The sequence below is a fragment of the Lissotriton helveticus genome, chromosome 1_2 (assembly GCF_964261635.1).
Source record: "Lissotriton helveticus chromosome 1_2, aLisHel1.1, whole genome shotgun sequence".
NCBI lineage: Eukaryota > Metazoa > Chordata > Amphibia > Caudata > Salamandridae > Lissotriton > Lissotriton helveticus.
In genome coordinates, this window is record NC_136058.1 from 119,343,423 (window position 1) to 119,365,229 (window position 21,807).

The 21,807-nt window shown below is 43.7% G+C and overlaps 1 protein-coding gene across 2 annotated transcripts in view; it reads right to left on the reverse strand.

The window, feature by feature from the left end:
• Positions 1–21,807, reverse strand: part of FGGY (FGGY carbohydrate kinase domain containing) — a 2,115,431-nt gene that overhangs the window by 1,392,194 nt on the left and 701,430 nt on the right. For both annotated transcript variants that reach the window (XM_078669875.1, XM_078669881.1), the window contains one exon: positions 18,908–19,023. In XM_078669875.1, coding sequence (XP_078526001.1) covers positions 18,908–19,023 — 116 coding nt within the window. The remainder of the gene's footprint in view (positions 1–18,907; positions 19,024–21,807) is intronic.

The following is a 21,807-nucleotide window of genomic DNA, read 5'->3' on the forward strand; positions in this document are numbered from 1 at the left end:
AACTCATTATAGGCCAATATCACTTTTAGATGGTGTGGGCAAGATCTTATGTTGTGTGTTAGTCAATGGAATGAAGAGTTGGGTTGACCCACATTATAGCTGTACAAGCTGGTTTCCGTAAAGGAATAGGGACAATCAACCTGACAAAAAGGGCTACATATGTTTTGGGTAAGATATATTAAAATAATGAAAAGGCCTCTATATATGTCTTTTATTGACCTGAAAGCGGAATTTTGCTGAGTTAATAGATCTAAACCATGAAAAGGACTAAACAAGCTGGGAATTGAAAGGGTATTGTTGCAGGAAGGCGAAGGTCTATATATGGAAATGTACGCATGTGTCCGATAAGGAACATATGAAGAATGCCGTCATACCCCCTCTATTCCTTCAGGTGCACTATTTTGTAGTCTTTTTCTTAATACTGTTGGAACGTATCTAGATAAAAACAACTTGGATGTGTTCAAAATGTGCAAAAAGAAGATAACAATTCTCCTTTTTGCAGGTGATGTAGTTGTGCTCTGACGGACACAAAATGCAATGCATAGGTTACTGTTCAATTTTGAGAAGTATTGCAGAGAGAAAGACCTGCTCATCAATTGAGCCAAAAGCAAGTTAACAGCTATGAAGCAAGCACCTTCCTAGAGACAGCTTCCTACAGTAAAAGGCCAAGAACTGACTGTGCATCAACTTTTGATCATCTTCACAAAAGTTTAGTCATCATTTAGATTGACATGCTCATGTAGAAAAGGCTAAGAAAATAGAAGGGGTTTGGCCCAAAGGAGGAAGGAGGGTAGGTAGGGCCTATTAACAAGAAAACTGAGATTTTACCTGAACCTCCACTTACTTGGTTATGTTATTTAACAGAACAAAGAAACGGAAATTAAGATGTTTGTCGTAGCCATCAATTTAGCCTGTTTTGTTTTTAATTATTCTGAATGTTCACAAATATCGTCACAAAAAAAAGACACATAGTCTACTAAACAGACAGTCTCATTATGAAAACATATAACACTACATAAAGACTTAACATAAATGCATAAAAGAATACAATTGCATCAATATGAATTGGGCAAATTACAATGAGTACGAGTGAATACTTACAAACAGCAATAAATTGTCCAAAAAGGTTTCAACCAGAACAGACCCGTTAAGCAAAAACAAATGGCTTAGCCTCTGAATTGTGACCAGCCTACGAAATTTGAGACCCTAGGACCGCGCCCCGAGAAATATCGAAGAACAGTTTACCACATCATCACGCCCCGAAAGAGAAAAAGAAAGAGTGGCTCTGACCGCATGATTACATCACACCAGCTTATAACCCAAGTTCGGCAATTTGCCAGTTGGTTTTAAGAAAGGATTCATCCGCCCTGATGAGAGTCCGGCAACTCTAAAAACCGGGACTCGAAACGCGTCGGCTACTGTTAAAGTGCCAGTTAAATCTGTGGATATTAAGATTATTATAGATATTCACCTTCCAACTCTATGTGTTGCTAAAATGTTTTGATGTCTTTTGAAGCTACACATTGCAACTGTTTCTTTTGACTGATTCATTGTCATTGTAATTTGCCCAATTCATATTGATGCAATTGTATTCTTTTATGCATTTATGTTAAGTCTTTATGTAGTGTTATATGTTTTCATAATGAGACTGTCTGTTTAGTAGACTATGTGTCTTTTTTTGTGACGATATTTGTGAACATTCAGAATAATTAAAAACAAAACAGGCTAAATTGATGGCCACGACAAACGTCTTAATTTCCGTTTGTTTGTTCTGTTAAATAACATAACCAAGTAAGTGGAGGTTCAGGTAAAATCTCAGTTTTCATGTAGAAAAGGCAGCACTTGCATTGAAATGAAATAATACTGTACTGTCTGAAACATAAAATTAGTAGTGAATCTCTTAGTATGAGATTATATATGTATGGGTAGAAGGCTTACTTGGATAGTAATTAGCTAGCGCTTCCATTGTAACTGTTCAGCCAACTTTAAAGTACTACATTTGATAGTGTAGGGTAATGATGGGGAGTGATTGTCTGCAGCCTCATGATTCGGTCAGGGGAATAGATTTCAGAAACGAAAGCCTTGCGTCAAATACCTCTTGATAGGAATAACAAAAATTATTGAATCTATTTTGGAAGACCTATTTATTTTACATCGAGGATGCAACCACATGTAATCAACTCCTGCTGTACTTGTCTTTCCACAAATGTTGTGGTTTTACTAATAACATTTGTAGCAGCTCAAGTACAGATGAGACCCAGGAAGCAAGCAGAAGGAATCACCATTACTCCTGGCTTTATTCCATTACTGTAGCTCCATAGTGCCAACCAATGTGTGTATTTGTGACGCTGCTCAGGGGTTCCAGAAACTGTGCCTATTTATGATCTTGCCTTCTCTGTCCCTTGAACCCTTCCATGCTCAGCGCCCTATTCAGATATCCAAAATACCCTAATTCCTCAAACCCGCTGCAGTGACGTCAAACGACTTCCTGCAGTACCCTTTGTCCACTTTTTAGGAAGTTCGACACTAGGGGTGTTGGGCTATGCACTACGACCAAGCACAGTGCGAACCAATCCAGAGACAGGCATCCTGTGGTCCTTGTAAAATGTAATACACGAGTTGTGAATGTATATCTGATAAATACTAATAAATGTTTGGGGTGAAAAAAGGAGCAAGTAGGTATAACATTTATTGTAGGGCCCTGACAGGCTAAGTTCTGGGGTCAACACACATGGTGGGGCGAGAGATTGTCTAATGGCAGAAAGGAGACTGTCTCGCGTAACCAGTGTCAAAGATACCACATCCGCAATAGGAAGTGGGCCTCACTTAAACCTTCTAGAAATTTTGTACAGATGTGAGTGAGTGTCCAAGGTTACCCTTGGAGGTTGAAATACAGCATGAATGTCCAACTAGGCTGTTTACTACAGAACACATTTAGTAATATCTTGTTAATATTCAAATATTTAAAGTAAAAACACGATGGAAAGTTAACATACCACAGTAAACAAATATAATGCACTAATCACACAATAAGCTTGTAATCTTAAAATAAGAGGGATAAATTCATTGAGAAACTGGTAATCAGATGTAGCAAATCGTAATCACCCCGTATAGAAATGAAACTAGGGCACCTGGCTAAGTAGTCTACATAATGGTTGGTGAAGTAGCTCAAACTCTTCTCACAATCTTCTCACCTGAAAGTCTTACTTTGTAAACCATTAGTACTGATTAAGATCCATGGCCCTGAAGGTTTGTTATCTGCGGAGAAAAGCAAAGACCAAACTACAATGTCCAATGGACTTCCAAATGATTGGGATATTGTTTCAGAGGTAGTGTATTTATGTTTACAGACAGCCGAAAGCTATGCGGATAGAAAGGTGCACGATAAAGCACACAGGGCTCACCGAAGACCACAAGTGAACTAGCTAGCTGTTTAGCTAACCAAGTGTCGGACTACCACACTTGTAAGGTCAAAGAAAGCACTCATAAAAATACTAATAGCTAGTAGTGCGGTTGCCATAATAAATTTCCACCAGTCTTACCTACACCTGTAGGATATGATCTCACTGGCAGTTCTCCACCGCTCTAGTGAGGAGCTTAAGAGGATCAGTGGATAGTCATGAAAATCAGTGCTGTTTATTGTTTCTCACTTTCAATTTCATAGTGGGGGTTAGATCGGGCATCAGTCTCGCCACGGCATCTCTGGACTGCATCAAATCTGGACCATCAGTGCCAGAGATACCTTATGGTTATCTATTCTCATGTGGCCTCTATACTGTCCCTAGCAAGTCACCAAGTCTGCCAAGGCCATCGGGAGAAGTAGATCATAACTGATGACAAAGGTTATATAGTGTCCCTAGGGAATCCGTGTACTGTTGGGTTCCCCCGGAGGACTTAACAGGATGACCATGCCCAGCATACCCTCCAAAGGAAGCCCTTTTGGTAATGGATCTGTCCAAGGAATTTGGAGCACTGTAGCTTCAGGGGCACAGCAGCACATCTCATTCCCACCCAATCAGACCCCATGGCTGCTACCTAGAGCCCCTGGGGAAGGGGGAGGGGTTCCTAAAAACCTACGTTGATGACAGCATCCCTTCACTAGCTTCATGAGCCTTGGATCTCCATCCAGAAAGCGGGAGCAGTGGGTATTCAGAAACTCACCCACATTAGACCATGGAAGGAAATGTCAAAACAAGTGGAGAAAGGTGCAAGATTGCACAGATTGTGGAGCTTGCTGTGCTGTCTATGAAGGAGTTGGAAGAAATCTGTAGGTAGCACTGAGCCTCTCACACTCCCAATGAAGGAGGTGAGGGTGGCCGACAGTGGGACAGGGGCACCAGATGAATTGACATAAGAGCCAGTGGGAACACTGCAATTTATGAAACAAACAAAAGGATTATAAAACCAAAAGAAAGGCAGCAGCTTCATTAAAGGGAGCACTGCAAGCCAAAAAAGGAACACTCCATAATTTTCTGAGAGGGCTCAAGACAATGTGCATGTTGTGTTGGTGCTGTCCATAAATTGCAGAGACACCACAAACAGTGCTCTCTCCTCTTTGGGGATGCCTGGAGTTGCTGCGGGCCCCCCAGAAGACCCCCTACACTTCATTGATTGCTGTCACACTAAGTGTTCCAAGTCCATAGATTAGTGGCCACAGAGTAAATGTTTCTTTTTTTTTAGCGCCTCAGAGCTAGGTTATGCTAGGAGGCTTTCAATGGAATAAACCCATTCGGTCCTCTATAATTTCTAAGCAATCTTGTTAAAATAAGTAAGCACATTATGATACTGTTGCTATTACTTGTTTCAAAGCCCATAGATGTTATGTGTTAATTTTAAATGGTGATATTGGTGGTAACATCTTACAATGTTGGTTTAAATATTGAAATGGCTTGTTCTTGTCATTTAATGGACGGGCAACGATTAAGCAACGCTAGTTCGCCTTTCTTTTATAAGAGCATACCACATGTTGTTTTAGGAATATATAGAGGTATTGTTTTATTATGTGTGAGATAGGATCTACTGGTGTACAAACCACTAAGTAAACACAAAGAGATGATGGACGGAGCACTGCAACTTTTTAGACACTCACCCCCAGTGACATATCTGGGTTCAATCCATCATTGTTCTTTAGCTCACTTAGCCAACCCAGTAAACACCCAGCCATATGCTAATTAGTCTTGACCCTGTGCCTCATGGGAACAGTCCAGCTCGAACTGCCAAGTCAGGTCTTCCCTGGACCAGAAACAAGCATCCTGAGACCGCTTTTGGTGTAACACCTCTGATCAGCCAGGCTAGCTTGAATCCAGTGCCAAAGTGAGCAAGGGACCCAAGTCTGGACATACTCTGCCAACTTAGGGCGAACAAAGCAAACACAAAGAGAGGATGGACGGAGCGCTAAAACATTTCAGACACTCACCCCCAGTCACAGATCTGGGTTGAATCCATCATTGTTCTTTAGCTCACTTAGTCAACCCAGTAAACACCCAGCCATATACTAATAAGTCTTGACGCTGTGCCTCATGGGAACAGTCCAGCCGAACTGCCAAGCAAGGTCTTTCCTGGACCGGAAACAAGCATCCTGGGACCTGTTTCGGAGAACACCCCTCATGAGCCAGGCAAGCTTGAATCCAGTGCGGAAATGAGCAAGGGACCCCTTTCTGGGCATATCCTGCCAACGTAGGGTGAACAAAGCCAACATAAAGAGATGATGGACAGAGGGCTGAGACTTTACAGACACTCACCCCCAGTCACATATCTGGGATGAATCCATGATTCTTCTGTAGCTCACTTCGCCACCCCAGATCAGACCCAGTCACATGCAAATCAGTCTTGACCCTGTGCCTCATGGGAACAGTCCTCCAGAAACAAGCATCCTGTGACCGGTTTTGGTGTAATACCCCTCATCAGCCAGGCTAGCTAGAATCCAGTGGAAAAGTGAACAAGGGACCCACGTCTGGACATACTCTGCCAACTTAGGGTGAACAAAGCAGGCACAAAGAGATGATGGACGGAGTGCTAAAACTTTTCAGACACTCACCCCCAGTCACAGATCTGGGTTGAATCCATCATCATTCTTTAGCTCACTTTGCCACCCCACTTCAGACCCAGCCATATGCAAATCAGTCTTGACCCTGTGCCTCATGGGAACAGTCCAGCCCAAACTGCCAAGCCAGGTCTCCCCTGGACTGCAAACAAACAGCCTGGGACCAGTTTTGGGGTAACACTCCTCATCAGCCAGGCTGGCTTGAATCCCATGGCAAAGTGAGCAAGGGACCCACGTCTGGGCATACCCTGCCAACATAGGGCGAACAAAGCAAACACAAAGAGATGATGGATGGAGCGCTAAAACTTTTCCGAAACTCACCCCCAGTCACATATCTGGGTTGAATCCATCATCGTTCTTTAGTTCACTTCGCCATCCCAGTACAGACCCAGCGATATACAAATCAGTCTTGACCCTGTACATCTTGCAGTTCTGCCCGAACTGCGAAGCCAGGTCTTCCCTGGACCAGAAACAAGCATCCTGGGACCGGTTTCAGGGTAACACCCCTCATCAGCCAGGCTAGCTTGAATCCAGTGGCAAAGTGTGCAAGGGACTCACGTCTGAGCATACCTTGTCAACTTAGAGTAAACAAAGCAGGCACGAAGAGATGATGGACGGAGCGCTGAAACTTTTCAGACACTCACCCCCAGTCACAGATCTGGGTTGAATGTCATCGTTCTTTAGCTCTCTTCACCTCCCCAGTTCAGACCCAGCTTAATGTAAATCAGTCTTGACCTTGTGCCTCATGGGAACCGTCCAGCCCAAACTGTCAAGCCAAGTCTTCCCTGGACTGGAAACAAGCATCCTGGGACCAGTTATGGGGTAACACCCCTCATCAGCCGGGCTAGCTTGAATCCAGTTACAAAGTGAGCAAGGGACCCACATCTGGGCATACCCTGCCAACTTAGGGTGAAAAAAGCAAACACACAGAGATGACGGACAGACCGCTGAAACTTTTCAGACACACACCCTACAAGTACAAACCACTAAGGCAATGTATATTTTAATATCACTACTATCATACTGGTAGAGGCTCATGGTTTGGAGATATTGTGTATGACTGAGACTTGGACGCGGCAGGACTGCGAGGTTGACTTTGGATTAGCCTGCCCGCCAGGGTTCAAACTATTGCACGTGCCTAGGCTGGAGGGGAAGGGGGGAGGGGTGCGGCTAATCTACAGAGACTCCCTGTACTTGAAGACCATTGATATTGATCTGGTTGCAGGGGTTGAACTCCTGGGGTTCACTATCAAGAGTGAGATGGGCCAATCCCTGACAGGGATCATTTGCTACCGACCACCAGGGTTCTTTAGTGTGCTGCAGCAGCAACTTCTCTTGGAATTGTTTACTAACATGGCGGCCACACACCAGAGAGTTTTAATTTTGGGCGATTTTAATCTCTGGCCAAATGGCTCCCTTGATACAGGCCTGTCCAATATACTCCAATCTTGTGAGGGGCTGGGACTGTGTCAACAAGTCTCGGTAGCCACTCATTCGGGGGTCATATGTTGGACCTCATCTTCGCTTTAGATGAGCAGCTATACATGGGGGAGGTTCTCCCGATGGATTGGACTGGTCACTTTTTGGTCAAGTTCTATTTAAATATGGCCTATTGGGATAAAATGGAAGGCAAGCGGAGGATACATTTCGTGGGGAGGGATTGGAGGGCCTTGGCACAGAGGAAAAATCATGGTGAGGTGTTCTCGGTGGAAGACTGCTTCTCGCCGGAGGCTCAGGTCGATGAAAATTACCTCACTCTCTGTAAAGAGATCACTCTGACCCTGGACTCATTGGTGCCTCGAAAATCCTTTCAGAGTAAAGGGAGGCCATCTGCCCCCTGGTTCGGGGAGGAATTGAAAAAACTGAAGCTTGAACCTGGAGGCAGAAATATTTAATTGAGGACAAAAAGGCCTGGAGAGCAAAAATATTGGACTATAGGAAGGTCATAAAAAGAACGAAGGCTGATTTCTTCGCCTCAGCGATTCTTAGGGCCTCAAGTAAATCCCGCTGTATTTTTAAAATTCTTAACACCCTGACAAAACCTGAGTGTTGTAAAAAGGACATTCTGCCATCTCAGAGGCTCTGTGATAATCTTGCCAACTTTTTTCATGATAAAGTTGCCTCTATCATTGAGGAGCTGGGGAAGGCTTCAGAGCCGTCGATAGTAAGAATTGAACAGTTGGCCCTCATTAAGGACAAGGGTGAATTGACAGGGAATGGCAGCACGAAGGAGGCCGCCTTGGGGGCTCTCTCTGAATTTCCCCCTCTTCAGATTGAGGACTTTTGCAGGTTAACGGACAGCATTGTGTCAGGCTCCCCCTTGGATCCATTGCCTTTTAAAATCTGGAAGGAATTCGGGGTAGAACTTTTCCCACTGCTGTGTAAGATCTGTAATCAGTCTCTTGCAGAAGGGGTGGTTCCTAGTCAGTGGAAGCAGGCGCTGGTAACGCCATTGCTAAAAAAAGCCTCCCTTGATCCAAAATGTCTGAAGAATTTTAGACCAATATCTCTTCTCCCTTTCCCGGCCAAGGTAGTGGAACGGGTAGTGAGTGGCATACTGTCCGCGCACCTGGAACAGGCTAAACATCTGGAGGAGGAGCAGTTCGGTTTTCGACCGGCTCATGGTACGGAGACGGCACTGGTGACCATAATGGATGAGCTTCGGAGGCGGGCAGACAGGGGCCAGGCAGCAGTGTTGATTCTGCTGGACCTGTCTGCCGCCTTCGATACGGTCAACCACAACATCTTGCTGAGACGGTTGAGTGAGGTGGGAGTCACGGGAGTGGCCCTTAGATGGTTTCACTCCTTTCTCTCAGGGAGACAGCAAGCGGTGTCCCTTCCTCCCTACCAATCTGCCTTTACTCCTGTCTCACATGGGGTGCCTCAGGGCTCGGCCATCAGCCCCATTCTTTTTAATGTCTATCTGAGACCCCTGCTGACGATCATCAAGCGCTATAACATCAAAGTCATCAACTACGCTGATGATACGCAACTTATTCTCTACCTGGAGGGAGAGCAGTCCATCTCAGTAGAGGGGTTTCATAGATGTTTAGAAGATATGTCACAGTGGCTGAAGGAGAATTCCCTACAGTTTAACATAGCTAAAACTGAACTGATGCAATTTGAGACGCATAGGAACACGGGAGGGCCGCCCATGAATCTGTGTTTCCCAACCCCGGCCAGCCGGTTAAAACAGTCCGTAACCTGGGGGTAACATTTGATTGTAACCTCTCCCTGGAGGCGCACGTGGGGCAGGTGGTGAGCTGCTGCCTGGCGATTATTCGCTCTCTGAGGAAGATTTTTCCTCTTTTACCCCATCAAGCCCGCGCCCTAATAGCACGGAGCACGATACTTAGTCGGGTGGACTACTGTAATGCTCTGCTCCTTGAGTCCCCTAAATTCCTGCTAGACAGGCTACAGCGGATACAATCTGCTGCTGCTAAATTGGTATTAGGATGGTCAAGGAGGTCCTCTGCCTCTGGAGCACTGACGGAGCTGCACTGGCTCCCCGTGACACAGAGAATCAAATTTAAATCTCTGTGTCTAGTATTTAAAGCCCTGCATGGAAAAGGACCCACTTCTTTCCAGCAAAGGTTTGAGTGGTACGTTCCGGGCAGAGTGCTCCGCTCTTCGAGAGGCATGTCAATAAAAGTCCCACGTTTCAATAAAGTTAGAGCAGGTGGCAGATCATTTGGGGTGGCTGCGGCCAGGCTGTGGAACACTTTACCTCTTGAACTGAGGCAACACAAGGATCTCCTCGCGTTCAGAAAGAACCTTAAAACTTGGCTTTTCCCTAAGAACTAGGCCTGTGCATTAGCCCCCTTCCTGTGTTGACATGGTCTCTGAGTTACTAGCGCCAAGATGCCTGTCAGGTGGTAGCGCGCTTTAGAAATTGTATAAATAATAAATAAATAATAATAATATCACAGAAATCAACAGTAAAAACTGGTCCAGCAAACCATAAAACAGGCCCACAAGCAGTCAAAATAGCGGCCCACTTTTACACACACACTGTCAGACCCGCCCTTCGAGCACTGCCTGATTGCACTGTCTGCCGGGCTAGCACTGCCAGTAACATCTGACTGTTCTGGGACCCTTGTACCCAGATTTATTACAGTGATCACTCAATCCTTCAATGAACTCTTCTCCCTGTCCGTCCGGGTGCCAGGCAGTGACCAGGTGGGCTGAGAGAAGGACCGATCAGTGTATGGAAACCAGAGGCCTCTATGGCTTAGCCGTTACGTCCATTTGCATAATGCCCTCACAGATCTGTGACCCTTAAAAGAGAGAGACATAGTCCACATAGTGGTGGAGAGGTTCAGAGAAGATTAAATATCAACAAAGGAAAGCAAGAGTGAGAGAAAGATCACATTCACAGGCGCCGCTTGAAAGGTAGGGGACCTGGGCAACTGCCCACTTTGCCCATGCCTTAAAACGTCTCTTTGTTATTTCCCGACTGCCTGATCATAGTGACACAGAAAGAAGACTAAACTAACCCAATCACGTTGCTCAGGGACTGCCCAATAAAAAGCGAGGAATTATTTCAAAACTACCCATAACAGAAGAGGAAAAAAAGACTTTCACCTTGATAAAGCTCATCTACACGGCTAGGTGACTACATAATTGCACGTGAGGTCTGGAATTATAAGTGGAAAAGAGATTACTGTATTTCTCTCACACTAAACGATTACAAAGGCACTGTGACTTCTTGCCTACTTCTAAGCACATCAAATAAACCTAAGGAGTAAGAGCTCACCTTAGCACTGTGGGCTCTCTAAATTCCGCCTTAAAATCTAACCACAGGCACCTAGAGAGATTTGACAGGAGGGATCATACAGACCAAGCTTAAAGTTTGATTCTGGCAACATTAGAACAAAGATTATTAACATTAACTCCACTACACCTGAACAAATTTCTTTTTCTAAGCAAAGCTTTGACATCTCTGTAATATTCTTAACCATTACATCAGCAGCCAAGCCGGTTGTGAAAAAGATCTTATTTTGCCTGATGTTAACATTTATATTTACAAACTGCGTTCGGGATTGCAGGGCATTAGGGTTTAGGCAATTGAAATCTATGCTATAGGTAACACCCCAAGTATAACAGAAAGGCTCTCTTTACAAAATTCCCATGAACAATAAAGCAGTATGCTTAATTCCAGCCCTTGACCCTAAACACAAGAAACAAACATTGACAAAGCCTATATGTTTGACATGAATATGCCAACACACGCAAACACATTTTCACAAATGCTGTTTACCTGTGATGCATGCACATGTTAAAGCCTGTCAATGCTGGAGAAAAGAGTAGCAAATATTTATTTATTTCTGTATTGAATGAATATAGGAGCTAAATAATTGAATACACCATAAAGTGTGATGATTAAGTGTACTTTACAAATGTAAAATAGTCCATCATACATTCCAATGGCAGCCCTTCCTGGAAGGCAGAATGAAACACCAAATAGTCCCTAGTATGAGATGAGAGAGTTAAAATAACATGGATCAAAAGCTCACTCTGTGTATATTTTAAAGGATTAGTAATAAGGCGTCTTGCAGACAGTGCATGCTAATCCCAGACCTGACAATGGCTTCAGCGAAGCAGCACCTGGAAGTCATATTTTAATCAATGGGATGGCACAATCTGTGCTCAGCAGCACTTCCCCTATAGTTTTCTTATAATATATAAAAATTTCAACTTGACAACCCCTCCCCATTAAAGAAAGCAGCAACACAACTAAATCCCTATACAGAACTTGTTCCCATGGATCATTCGCCAGATGATCCAGAGCATTTTTGCTAAAGAACAGAAGATGTCCTCTTTTTCCTAGAGATCTAAAGGAATTGTGGCAGGCTTGGTAGGTACACGTTCGGAGGGCAATGGAAAACAAGGGTGTGGAAGAGAAGGATGAGTTTGGAAGGAAAATGAAACAAGGAAGGAGGCCTATTGGGAGAATGAGGAAAATGAGATTTAAGGGGGAAAGGGAAGTGGAGGTTGCTCGGAGAGAAGCTACAAAGTGAAGGTGGAAAAGCGGAATATGACGGTAGTTAAGAGATAAACCAACAAGGCTGTTTTGAGTTAACACATACAATGCATCAGAGGAAGGGAAGATGAGGAAATAGAAAAGGTTGGCGAAATAAAGATAATAAGGGATGATTGTGGAGGGGAGATCTAGGACGACTGGGAGAATACAATAGAGGGAAGAAGAGAACTTGAGTGAAAAAGAAAAATGTGCAGGAAAAGGAAACAATAGGATCATTTGAGACATGCAATATAAGAAGATGGGGCAAAAATAAAGATGGATGGAAAATAAGATGGTCAACCACCTACTTATGTAAATTAGCCTCTTTAGTCAACACATGTGGTCTAATCAATAACATCTTAGATCAGTCAGGAGGAGTATTTCTTTCCCACCACCATATTACTATCTGGTTTGTGTTTTTTGCCTACTGCTGAGTGCTTGTATTTTACATATAAAAAGTACATCAACATCACACAGTTTTTGTGATATTCATTTCTTCATCTCATACATGGCGTGGATATCGAAAACATTTCTTTTACTGCAGCAGGCCTTTTACTGAATACCATACAGACTTCAGTTGCTTATTCATATGATAAGGCCTATGAAAATTACATTGCTAAACGGATAAGAAAAGATTGTTTCAGAAATTAGATTTAGGAGCTGAAGGGAATTATACAGATATTACGATTGCTCGATTTTTACAGATATCAGGGATTAGGAAAGTTATTCCTGAAGATGTTAAAACAGTACATCCTACAAGGTTGTCTTCATGGGTTGCAGGTTTCCAAATGCACATGATTTCCCTCCTATGATTTGAAAGTCATCATGAAAAGATTTGTTTTGGTTTGATTGTTGCACCACAATTTAAAGTGATTTGGGGCATGTCATGGTTAACGCTACATAATCCAGGCCGAGAGGGTTGCAAGTAACTTACAATAGACTTCTGATTGGTATACCAACAATTAGTTACCAACCCGTGAATTGTTCAATGGTAGGCTTTCAAGACTGTGTGAGCAGGAATCTTAACACCTCATGTTATTGGTTGTGTAACTACTTTACCTGATTGCTACAAACTTTCTATGATCTGCTTGATAAGAAGGTTGATAAGAAGAAAGCTAGTGTAGTACCTAGTATAGTACCTCCTGAAGGAGACACTATCATTTTAAAATGGATATAGAACCTGGAACACCCACACCCTGTTGTTGAGATTTCAAGCATTGTTGCAAAAATAGTTTTGGAGTAATATGTTTTGGTTAGCAGAATTGACACTTCACAATGTTGAATATTCATCAGAATCGTATTTCTCTTCTTTTGTATGTATGTACATAAGCCTATATGATTGCCAGTGCATTTACCCTCTTCTGCATCAGTATCCTCAGAACAAGAATATTAAATAAAATCCAAGAAGTCCAGAAGTCCGCACAAGAATCAATAAAAAAAGTCCCAAATATAGAAGTAATAGGATGTCGGGTTACTCGTTATGAATTTATATTTGAAGAAAAATTCTAAAATGCTAATGTTCAATCTAAATTAATTGGTCCATTTACCATTGAACATACTGTGAATCTTGCCTCTGCATGCTTAAATCTGCTCCTACCCATGAGAATGTATCCTCTGTTTAATGTGCCCTTGTTGAAACCTGTTCAGTAAAAACACATTTTGCGTTAAGTCCTGCATCAATTGGGTTCAGCCCTGAGGAGTGATCATAAGAACCACACTCCAATGTTCATGCTCTTTATCAACTATGAGAATTCTACAAAAGTAATCCAAATGAACTAGGATTCCACCTACTGAGATGTTACCCCTTGGGTGGAAAAGAGCACTGCAAGAATGCACAAGACATGCTTACCTGTGCAAGATGGTCCTGAACAGAGACATGCAAATATCCTGAACATGCACATCTTCAGGATTGGAAGGGGATGGCGGGTGTATAGAGTAAAGGAGCTGCATGCACAGATTGCTCGCTTCTACTATAGCCCTATAATGCTAAAAACTTGAGTGAAGATAAGAAGGACTACATGTTGCATGGAGCCACAAAACTCCTATGAGACTTGCAAATGTTGGTGACCCTCTTGAATGTTTAAAGGATAAATTCAATATGACCCATAGTATCCTTACTAAGCATTTGTGATACACTGCTGCTGCAGCCTGTACTTGTTCGTTAAAGATGGTCTTTAATCCAGTGCAGACTTTGAGAGTAGACAATGGAACAAAAGTACTGTAAAAAGGCATGAGTTTATGGTCCAGCAACAACAAACCAATAACACACCACCATCAACTCCACACCACCATCAATGGGACACCACCAACAACCAATACCACATCCACCAATAACTTCTCCACAATACTACCAATACCACACCACCACTGATGCCACATCAACACTACTACCACCAGACCGTTAACAATACCACCTGGCAAGCCCGTCTGCGCCCGTCCGCGACCGCCCGGACCAAGGGCCACCCCCCTGCCCCACTGAGATATTATTCATCGGCCCAACTGCACAGTCTTCAAGGCCCCTGGCTGATCAATGACTCGGTGACCTCTCACATTGACAATTTGGGACTCACAGCCCCCTCACAACCATCCTCTTTCCCCTCCCCGTATTACTCCCCTTTGCTTCCCCCTGTTTTCCGTCCTGAGCACTCCGCTGCACCCACACCTGTTTCTCTCTCTATCTACTACCTCAACAGGCGTTCTGCTGTTAAACACTACCACGAGCTCTCTGTTCTTTCAGACCTACACAAACCTGATCTCTTATTCCTCACAGAGACCTGGTTTCGTGATAGCTCTCTTCCTTCCCTACTAGCAGCTCTCCTTGCCACTTATTACACGCTTCGAGCAGACCGACCCGCGGATAAGGTGGGTGGGGGTGTTGCTTTGATCGCTCGGAAAGAACTCCTCTTTCAGCCTCTTACTTTTCCCCCTATAGGTACTTCGGACTTTCTAGTTGTCCGTTCTCTTTCCCTCAAAGTTCCTCTCACCTGCCTACTTATGTACCGTCCCCAACAACTTTCCCAAGCCTTCCTCCCTTGGTTCCAAGAGCTGGTGGCCACCCTAGCGGTTAACAACTCATCCGTCATGGTGCTAGGCGATTTTAACTTCTGGCCCTCGGACCCCGCAGAATGCTCTAATTCCAAAGAATTTTCAGATATCCTTCGTTCGCTCAACTTTAATTCCTATGTTCACTCCCCCACTCACAATCAGGGTCTCACCCTCGACCAGATCTGGTCTCTTAACTGTCCTATAGTGTCCTTCTCTACCTCTCCCTGCTCCTGGTCTGATAATTTTTTGATTTCTTTTTCTGTACCTGTTGACCCAACCTCCAAGCCCCCACTTCCCAAAAATATCTGGGCACGCTCTTGGGGCCGGATTGATGCATCCTTAGTGGTTTCCACACTCCTTCCCCTTTGCCCAGATCTACTAGGTTTACCGCTCGCAATCCAAGCTGATGCCATTAATTCATGGTTCCAGTCAGACTGTGACTCGATCGCACCTTTCCGACGAGTCTCTTCTAAACGGCCTAATGACTCCAATCGCTGGTTCAGTGAGGAACTTAAGACGCTGAAACTCTCAGTTCGCCATGCTGAACGAGCCTGGAGACGTCATTACTGCGTCAACCTTAAAGCCCAGTACACCTCCCTCCTGTCGCAGTACAAGAAAACCATCTTGATCACTGAAACAGAATATTTCTCTTCCAAAATCTTAGCAGCTGAGAACCAGCCTAAAGAAATCTTTTCCATAGTCCATAATCTCGCCTATGCTGACAGAACCACTCTCAAACCCCCTCCGTCACAGTTTCTCTGCGACTCCTTGAATTTTTATTTTTTGGACAAAATTGATAAAATCAAAGCCAATATTCCTCCCCCTTCTTCTTCCTTTTACAGCCCCCCCAGTCCTCCTGTAAAGGCCCGTTTTGACTCATTTCCCCCCTAACGGAAGAATCTTTCCTCTCCCTCCTTTCCTTGGTCAAATCAGGTTCCCCTCTAGATCCTTGCCCTGCTCACATTCTCAGGCTCATTTTCACAACCTGTTGGTCACCTCCACTCTTTTTTCTTAATGGCTCCTTATCTCAGGGCGTTGTTCCTCCAACCCTAAAAGCAGCCATTATTCTTCCCTTTTTAAAAAAAACCTGGTGCTGACCCCTCTGTTCCAGTCAACTTCCGACCCATCTCCTTACTCCCCTTTTTAGGGAAAGTACTGGAACGACATGTGACCAGAGCCCTTACCATCTTTGTGGAAGAAAACCAGGTTTTGGCCCCTCGTCAAGCCGGATTCCGCCCCGCTCATTCCATCGAGTCTGTGGCGCTATCCATCCTTGACAACCGTAGAGAAGGCATGGACACCAACCTTTCCCAGGCCCTGGTCCTCCTCGACCTGTCCGCCGCCTTCAACACGGTGGACCACTCCATCTTACTTTCCCGTGTCGAGGCGGCCGGGGTCGGCGGGGTAGCCCTGGTCTGGCTGTCCTCCTTCCTAAGGGACCGCACCCAAGCAGTGCGGCTGGGCGACTTTTCGGCTGAGCCCTGTAAAGTGCCATGCGGGGTCCCCCAGGGTTCCTCCCTTTCCCCACTATTGTTCAATCTCTACATTGCCCCTCTTATCTTTGCCCTTCAGCTAATGGAGGTCTCCGTATTTAATTATGCGGACGACCTCCAGCTTATCTTCTCCCTTTCCTCATCCCCTGATTCTATATCCAATTTTCATACCATTATGACATTCATCTGGGACTGGATGAGCCACAACCACCTGAAACTAAACCCGGATAAAACCGAATTGGTTTTGACAGGTGGTTGTGCCAGTCCCTGGTCATCTCTCTTTTGGCCCCCTTCCTTAGGTTCCCCCCCTTCCCCTTCTTCGTCCGTCAAAGCACTCGGTTTCAAGATTAATGATCAACTCACTCTGCACTCCCAGGTGAGTTCTGTGGTGTCTTCTTCTTTCCTCTCCCTCCGCACCATCCGCAAGGTATCACGCTTTTTCTCTTTCCCTGCTTTAAAACTCATCGTACTGGCTATGGTCGTCTCTAGACTAGATTATGGCAACGCCTTATATTGTGGTATGCCGGCTTACAATGTTCGACGGCTTCAGCTGGTGCAGAACCAGGCCGCTCGCCTAGTCTATAAATTGACCAAGTCACATCACGTCACCCCGCTTCTAAAATCCTTTCACTGGCTCCCTATTCGTGAACGTTCATTGTTCAAAATGGGTTGCATTACCTTTCAGGCCCAGTCAGGATCTGCCCCCGCCTTCATCTCTTCTGAGATAAAAGCCTATACCCCTGCGAGGGAATTGAGATCTTCTTCCCAACATCTGTTGATTGTTCCCCGATTTCGCCGAAAAAAATGGGGAGGCTCCAAATTCTCCACCATTGCCCCCAGTTTTTGGAATTCACTCCCGCTTCATCTTAGGTCCCTGAACCAATATTCTCAGTTTCGAAAAGCTTTAAAAACTTTTCTTTTTTCACAGGCCTTCCCCCTATAAATCTTCTTTCTGTCTTCCGCCCCCCCTGCTAATTGAGGCTCAGTGAACCACATCGCCATGAAACCGTAAGGTGTACGTGCGCTTTAGAAGTGATTTAAACTCAAACTCAAACTCAAACTTATGCCAAGACCACTAATATCACCACAGATCAATGCCACCAGTGATACCACTGTCATCAATACCGCCAACAAGACTACCACAACTACTAGCAAGCAACGGCAAAGCCTAGAGGTCTGGTTAGAACTTGCTATCCATGGAAACATAAGTTCTTCATGCCTGTGTTTGGATTTGATGCCATGGATTTCATAAAACCAAGACATATTAGCTTTGTCTTTGTCACTTTCCTGTGGCAAAAAAGTACATGTAACATTTTCTTTCTTCAGTCTAGAGGTTTTTCTTTTTACTTTAGATAATATTATAATTTAATTTCATTTAATGCAGTTTATTCCATTGCTTTGTACTGTTATTCTATATCTCTTTTTCAAAGGTGCAATACTGTCTATAATTTCCACAGTGTTGAAATTAAACTGCTTTATTAAATCATTCACATGCTCTTTTCTCGTTGCTTTTTTAAATACATTCTTCCACCAACTTCACTACTGATTGTAATAATGGTCAAATAGGTTACTGCATTTAAAAATAAAAGAAATCTGTTTAATATTTCATTTCACTTTTAACATGTTCCTAGTGATAGTACAAATGCCCCCTATCTATCAATGCATCTGCCTTCATCCAGAAACATATTGTAGTACAAGCTTTCGTTACGGATAGTCGAGTGCATGTACTCGTATCTTTTCAGAACTTTCGAAAAGCCAGATTCTGTATGGTATCAAATGTGCTGATTTTCAAAGAAATACAATATTTCAACGAAAGAATTGATCCGTGACCGCAAAATGTGCCCTTTATTGAAGTATGAGAAGCATTCAGAATCCTTCTCGGGTATCAGAGAAATAAAGTTGCTAAAATATTGTATTATGTTTCTGAAGTTGGTTTAATGTTTTATTATACCATGGCATCAATATGCCTTATGTTGTAAATGTAACTGATATGTGTATGCTCAGTAAAGGTCGAAGTAACTTAAGATTTCTGAGGAATAAAACTGCAGTGTGTGACAGCTGTGTGAAAATGTAGGCAGTGTCGTTTTTACGGAACACAAATGTCTGTGGATACTGCCTCTTGCTTTTAGTTTCTACTATTTGGAATAAATAATTTTGCTCGTCGAGTTTTGATCATATTTCATTTTTAAAAGACGGCGCTAAGGAAACAAATGAACTAAACTAGAGACTTTTCCAAAAATCAGTTGGTCATAAGTCGTTTTCACTGATTGAAAAACATCTTAATTTTCAAAATTGTGAACCTACCGATTTTTGTGTAATTGTCAGTCACAAAATCTTCCAGTCCAACCAGTTTCCAAAAGCTATCATCCCAGCCTTTGTCTGAAGAATATGTCCATTTGCAAACCAATGTACAGAAAGACCTAAGGAGAACGGACACAAATACACAAAATTGTCTAAGGCAATATATAATAGTTCTCAAAACATGGGCAAAGCAATCTTAAGCAACGGGTATTCACGTAAATACCAGCAATAGCTATCTCTATACCAGGAAATGTGATAAAACGTGTTAAAATAAAGATAATAAAACATCAAAATTAACAATGAAAACATTAACTCTTTTCATTTTGATACTTTATTATTATCACTAAAGTTGACATAAATCAACAGGAAATTGTGCGTAAAATAAAGGAGTGAATACAATGGCAAAAAGAATGGGGATGGGAGTAGGAGTCACACGAAGAGGTGGGAGGCAGAAGAGGATTGTTTCCACTTGCACTTGGATGGGGGATTTAGTGGATAAGCGCTTGTTGATAGGACCTGATTGTGGTATGCAATCATTTGCAGTAGTGGTGGAGGGATGCCTGTTGACAAGCGATTGTTATTAACTTTAGATTTTTGTGTTGGGGTGGACACAGAATTCCTGATTTATTAGGTGGTATTGTTTACGGTCTAATATCAGGGAGCCACCACAGGAAAAACAGGTGGTTGTATGTGGCATATGGTGGTCACAGTAATCAGGCAGAATGTGTTATTGGGCCATGCTTAGCAGAAGGAGACAGTTGACATTTGAATGTGAATGGGGGAGTTGTTAAGGAGTTTTTTTTTTAGGGGGCGAGAAATACCTGGGAACAGGAAAAGAGGTCTTGTGCGTCAGGTGTATTGAGATTACTTCTTTTGTAGCCTGGTGAATGCCGATGGTGAATGGGTGTCTATTAGCTCTGGGGTCCGTGTATTAGGTGACTGCAGAGTGTGCGGTGTTTAGTGAAATGAAGTGGGCTCTTTGTGTGGGTATGCAGTGGATAGGAGCTATGTTTCAGCCCAAAGGAGGAAGAAGGCAGGTGTTGCTGGGGTCTGGGGGGGGGGAGAAAAACAAGTGGATCAATCGTCAATGGTGGTACTCTAATTCTTTTCCATGTGAGCTGCAATGAAGGGTCTCAGTGCACTGCAGCCAATGTCACATGCTTTGAAGACATCTGCCAACTCACTGAGCAGTGTGGCAAGCACACTGGAGCTTCAGTGGTATTTACAACTCAAAGGATTTGTTTGAAATTAAATGGAAAAAGGTGCAGTCTGACTCAGTTACCTGCATGTAATAGATCATTGGCAATAAAGGATGCAGAGTGTGCACCATGCCGAGCTGATGCATAAGAAGCAGAGCAACAGGGCCACTGTCCAATGTAAAGCACCTTTACGGTAAGAAATTAATGGAAAGATTCAAATAAGATGGTTAAGGCAGGGATAGAGAATCATCAGCTATAAATCAGAGTACATTTGTCGTGAAATACAATTTAACAATGCAATTCAGCGAGCCAGGAGTCAACCAGCAGAAATTCAAAATCATGAACTATGAAAGCCAATATCTGGCCATCACCATCGAAACAGGTTTGCATAAATATTAAGTCCTACATCTACAGCCAGTGGCTTCTTAACCAATAGTCTTTACATTATGTCTTTTTTTAGTTCAATTTTACCATTTAGATATAGGTTCCAAAATTTAGCAAACGATGCTCCAATACAATGGGTGTTAGGAAGCACACGAGGTGCACCTTCAGTGATGTGCATGAAGCCTTCATATATGGATAGCAAAGGGATGTTTCTGTAAGTATTGGTGATAAAAACACAACTGCTCCTGCAACTGCCTGTCTTCTCCAATAGCAAGGATGATGAAATGCACAACAGAAGTGCATCGACAGAGCTCTGTGTGGATCTACGCTCTACAATCACTGATACTACAAAGAAAACCTGAAGTCCATTAGTCAGGATAAGCCCATAAAAGAGAAGCAGTCACTGGGGATTGGAAATATCATTCAAAAGGGAATACTGTAAGAAGGAAGAAAGCATTGGGATAAGGAACATCAAAGACAATGGAGAGAAAGAGACACTGGTGAGAGAAAGAAGACACTGGAGGAGAAAGAGAAATGTCCAGCAAGGTTGGGAGTTATTCATAACAACCAGGAGGCCAGAAGGAGAGTTAAGAGCTGGCTTTTACCAAACTGAATGAACTAGAGATAACAGTTCAGTACCACTCCCTCTGCAAATTAGGATGGAGGCATGTACAGGAACATTACAAACCATAAACACTTGAAACTCAGGAGGATGGTGAAGAATGGTGAAGTGCTCATCTCTCACAAATCGGAATTTACTGGAGATGAGGATCCATGATCACCCTCAAACCCACTCATAAAACATGTATTTGCTTTGAATTTACCTTAATAGCTAATGCCATGTTGCTAAAGGTAAACAAACGCAGTCTCTTCAGAAGCTGAAGCATATCCCATCTAATATCATACAAATTCTGAAGTCAGTTGAGGAGTGTCGAGTAAATGTCATACCAACACCTTGCATAACCATTGCATGTCTGGTGTAGGTGACAACATCTTGTGTGCATCCCTTTGCCCGGGGTTAGGCAGTGGACGGTGGGCCAAATTTTAATGGCGATGCCCGGAGCCGGCAGTGGTCCCGCAGGTTCCCTACCTTTTTTCTGCAGTGGGGTGGGGTGTTGCCCAATCCATTCGGAGAGCCCGCGCTATTTAGGTTGGTCGTGGGGCATTGCTGTTAGCTGGGGGGCCGGGGCCGGGCCCTCTGAGGATTTTGTAGGCAGCACGGTGTAGGGTGCATGGGACAAGTGTGAGGGACGGCCAGGACGGCACAAGGCCCGGTGGTGCTTGGGCCCACCTGGTTGTGGCGACCCGGTGTGGGGGGGG